Here is a 5,043-nt window from a genome sequence, read left to right on the forward strand (position 1 = left end):
ATGTTGCTCCGTGTGGTTGTGTAAACGCTAGCCTTGGGGAGTGTTGCTACTCTGTGGGCTAATGCTTAGAAGACTTGGGTATTGCTACCTAGCCGATCGGGAGTATTTCTACTCTCCATAGCTCTTTTGCTAGCGCCGAGTATTTCTACTCGAACAGCTAGCTTGAGGCAGTTAGCTGGAATTGCTTCTAGCTGGCTGCCGAGCTGCCCTGCAGACAGAACAGCGACCGAGAGCCAGGCGTTCGGCGACAGAGTTGGTTGCTCGCGTCTGTGAACAGTTAAGCTAGGCTCCGCTGACGTTGTTCTGCTGTGGGCTTCGGCTTCTGTGAAGCGAGAAGAGGTTTTTGAATGATGAATGACAGCATGTCGACCCCTTCAATAGGGAAGGGCGGGTGGCCCTACGACATTCACGTCATCAGGGCCAGCCTATGGGCTGGCGTAATGTTATAAAGAGCTTCTGTTGAGGGCACGCAGGGGCGTTACCTATAGTGAGACACGAAACGAATGCTATGAAAGAGAACTAGTATTTCTCAACTGAATGCTGGAGATTGGATTGTGATTTATTATTTTTAACAGCATGCCACCTTCTGAAATGGGACTACATTTATGCATAGAAACTAGAAGCAGTACAGTATAAAAACAATGTCTAATATGAGTTCTAATTTGACGTTGAAATGACGTCCACAAAGACCATATTTGGACTAGAAATAGCTCCTGTACAGAGGTACTGTGGATGTCATAAATGGATGTTAAGTGTAGGTCGAAAAAAAGACGTCGTCTGGTGTAACAGTCTGCACCTTGAGGTGACCAAAATTAGACATGCAAAAATGACTTGGAAAAGACGTCGTTTGGACGTCTCTCTGCGCAGTGGGGTGTTCTATGAATACATTTGTCTTCGATATGAGGACCGGATTTTGATGGACTCTTTACTTCAAGACTGTGTGTGTGCATGCGTGTCTGTTTGTTCGTGTTGACTCTGTTGGGGACGTAACGGCCAATGGTCTCCTGTCCCTCTCTCTCTCTAACAGACACACAAACGCACACACACACATGCGCACGCACACAAACGCAGTGAGGCAGCAGCAGCAAACACTCAGTGCAGCTCACAGTGCGGAGCGGAGGAGGAGGACCGACGGCGCGGACTGTAGTTATACCTCAGCTCCAGGACTACATTCTCTCTGTCTTTTACCCGCCCACTCTCTTTTGGAGAGTGTGTGTGTGTGTGTGTGTGTGTGAGAGAGAGAGAGAGAGAGAGCCTCTACCTCCTTCCCTTTCTCCTCTCGCTTCTGTGAGAACTCAGCCTCTGATTTTTTTTTCTCCATTCCATTCAAGGCTCAGGCTGCGAAGTTAAATGCTGGATCTATATTTCAGCGACCATTTTTGGCTGTAAAAATGCTGAGCGGCGTCCTGTTTCTGAGCGTCCTCTCGGTCACCAGCCTGACACCATCCGAAACGCAGAGCCGCAAAACCAGAGAAATCTGCACGAGCTGCTGCAGCTGCGAGGAGCGGGAGAACATTCTGAACATCAGCTGCGAGAATAAAGGATTTACCACCATCAGTCAGTTCCAGGCGCCCCCCAATAAAATCTTGCATCTTTTTCTGAATGGAAACTTCCTGTCACGGCTCAGCGCCAATGAGTTTGTCAATTATGGCAATGTCACTTCACTCTATCTCGGGAATAACGGCTTACAGGAGATCCGAACCGGCGCGTTTAACGGGCTGCGCCTCCTGAAGCGGCTCTTCTTGAACAACAACAACCTGGAGGTGATAAAAAAGGACACCTTCTCAGGACTGGAGAGTTTGGAGTATTTACAGGCAGAATATAATTACATCAGTGCCATCGAGCCGGGTGCTCTCAGTAAGCTGAATAACCTCAAAGTGTTGATCCTGAGTGACAACCTGCTCCTTTCTCTGCCTCCCAATATTTTCCGCTTTGTGATCCTCACCCACTTGGATTTACGTGGCAACCGGTTCAAGATGCTGCCGTTTGCCGGGGTCTTGCAGCACATAGGCGGCATCATGGAGATCGATCTGGAGAGGAACCCGTGGGATTGCACATGTGATCTGATTTCCCTCAAATCCTGGTTGGACACCATTTCCGGCTTTGTGGGGGACACATTTTGCGAGACGCCATTCAGGATGCATGGCAAAGACATCACGCAGCTCAGAAAGCAGGATCTGTGCCCGTGCATGAATGCTGGTGAGCATGTTCACCCCCCCTCTGACTCTCACTTTCAAGGGGCCCTGCCCCCGACCTGCCACCCTGGTAGGATCACCCCCAAACGGGCCCCGAAAGCCTCCCAGACGCGCTCCCCTGTGCCCATATTGTGTCCTAGCGTGTGCGTGTGCATGTCACAAAACCCACACAGCAGCTTGAACATTAATTGCCAGGAGCGCAACTTGCACAACATCAGTGAGCTGAACCCCAAGCCCTCCTACCCAAAGAGACTCAACCTGACCGGTAACTACTTACAAGTGATTTACAGGACTGATCTGACCGAGCACAGCTCACTGGAGTGGCTTCATTTAGGAAATAACAGGATAGCAGTGATTCAGGAAGGTGCGTTTGAGAACCTAACAAAGCTCAGATGGCTCTATCTGAATGGGAATTACATTGAATCGCTTTCTCAGTCCCTCTTCGCCGGCCTGCAGTCGCTCCAGTACCTGTATTTGGAATACAACATCATCAAAGACATCTCACCACAAACATTTAACGCTTTACACAACCTGCAGCTGCTTTTCCTCAACAACAACCTGCTAAGGTCGCTCCCCGACAATGTTTTCGGTGGCACGATGCTGACAATAGTCAATTTAGGGAATAATCATTTCTCCTACCTGCCGGTCCAAGGGGTCCTGGACCAGCTCTCAGCGTTCATCCGGATCGACCTGCAGGAGAACCCCTGGGACTGTACCTGTGACATCATGGCGCTCAAGAACTGGGTGGAGCTGTCCAGTACCAGCGTGGTGGTCAACGAAATCACCTGCAATTCTCCCTCTAAACACGCGGGTCGCCTGCTGCACTCGCTCTGCAATGAGGCCATCTGCCCTGAGCCCAGCGAAGTGCCCCCGCAGCAAAATCCAATCCCTACAAAAGCCCCTACATTAATGGGCCCTGGCACGGAGCCTACCACCCCCTCCTCCTCTTCCTCCTCTTCTTCTTCTTCTTCTTTTAGCTCAGTCAGCCCCACCGAATCCCAAATGCACACTCCTGAGCTACACCCTGAGGTCCCACTTTCAGTCCTGATTCCCTGCCTTTTTGTTGTTTTCACCTGTTTGGCCAGTTTCGTTGTCTGTTTTTGTTCGGAAGCATTTATGGATAAATCTCTGGCCACCCCGGAGCCTCCGGAGATGTTGTATCAAAACTTAGGGGAGAGGTCCAACAAGGAACTTCCCACAGCAGCAGGCCCCCCCCCCATTAAAAGTTTTGCACTTTACTGAAGAGACCTTGTATCGTGCCCCCCTACGAGGCCGCTACAGCCCAGCGGTTTGTCAACAACCAGGACAGGTTGAACAAACTGTGCTGTACGGGACCCCCAGGAAATACTACAGAGCGGAACAACCCTCCAAAAACAATGAGCACCCACTTCTGCTCCCAGGGAAGCTAAAAACAGAGCCAGACTACCTGGAGGTTCTGGAGAAACAGACTGCAATGAGCCAACTGTAAGATAATGACCCCTAATAATGAATAATACCCTCTCTATATATCCATCTTATCTGTGTTCAGTCCTACATTATTTACTGAAAGCAAACTGAAGCCTTTGATGATCTTTTTTTCTCTCTTCCTTTTCTTCTCTTTTTTTTTTGTTCCTTTTTCAGATGTATAAAAAAGGAGTATAAGAAGTATATTATTATTATGCAGTTCTATTTTTTGCTCCTGGAAGTTCAAAATTATTTCTTCAGAAAAATGAAATTCTAAAAGACTCTTGACGACGGCAGGTATATAATGGGCAGGACTGTGTACAAATACGGCTTTGGGCTTTTCATGAAACTGTATTTTATGTTTCCCCTGTGAGAAAGTACGACGTAATTATTCTTTTTAGAAGAGGAAACACTACAGATTGACATTCATGTACATATTTAGCATACACACATAAATGGTGAGTGTTGAACCAGAATTGAGAACCCTTTTCAGAATCCAACAAGCAGCAAAATCTTACTTTACCTACTCCAGAAAGTGCCTTTGCACTCAACTATTTTATCAACAATGCTCTCTGCAAAATGGAAAAATTACCCTTTTTCTTAAAGTGCTATATTTTAAAGAATCACATCTTTATGTAAAATAGAATACCTATATGTCTGTTTAAAAAAAAAAAAAAAAGGACCAAAAAAAAAAAAAAAATGAAAGGAACTTGCAACTGGGTGTGAAATGTTGTACGAGTTGTCGACAGGGAGAAAATCATGTTATTTTGCTTTCCATATGAAGTGTCTTTGGAGATGTACAGCTTCTAGAGAATATTGTATGCTATAGGGGAGCAATACAGCGTGGTGAAATTGTGCCATTAAATGTTCACTGAAACACTTTGTCATGATCCTGCGAGTGATGTGCATTTTTTGGTTCGGACTGTATATAATTATTTCTGGATGCTGCGGTGTGCCGCGGACTGCTCTAATGTCTGTGTGTGTGTGTGTGTGAGAGAGACGGTTTAAATATTTAAACACACCTGTATGAAGGTGCAGTGCCAGCGGGGTGAGATTGTGATGAAGACCTAATGTATGGCTGTCATGTATAACACGGTGGCTTTTTTTCATTCGATCGCATGTAGCGGCAGGAGAGTTCTTGCTGTGAGCTGGAGACGGGAGAAGAGCTGGTGTTCCATTTATCAGCTTGCGACGTCTGTGGAAAACTTCATTAATCACAGTAAAGCCCTGAACTTCAAGCTACACTTCTGAAGGGGAACCGTGAACTTTGATCCCTACCTTGAAGGAAAGGGGAAGTGGCCAGAAATACTGAAATATTGGGTTCTCATTGATTCTCACCTCAGGAGGTAAGGGCGGGTGCATTTCAAAGTGCAAGACACTGAGCCCAGGATTGCTCCTCATGGCA

At 47.0% G+C, this 5,043-nt stretch overlaps 1 protein-coding gene across 1 annotated transcript; it reads left to right on the forward strand.

Moving 5' to 3' along the window:
- Positions 1-1,051: 1,051 nt before the first annotated feature.
- On the forward strand, positions 1,052-4,528 carry LOC115576749 (SLIT and NTRK-like protein 2). The gene has a single exon (XM_030409311.1). The coding sequence runs from the start codon at positions 1,392-1,394 to the stop codon at positions 3,435-3,437; it is 2,046 nt and encodes a 681-aa protein (XP_030265171.1). The 5' UTR covers positions 1,052-1,391; the 3' UTR covers positions 3,438-4,528.
- Positions 4,529-5,043: the final 515 nt, after the last annotated feature.

This window comes from Sparus aurata, chromosome 24, assembly GCF_900880675.1.
Source record: "Sparus aurata chromosome 24, fSpaAur1.1, whole genome shotgun sequence".
Lineage (NCBI taxonomy): Eukaryota > Metazoa > Chordata > Actinopteri > Spariformes > Sparidae > Sparus > Sparus aurata.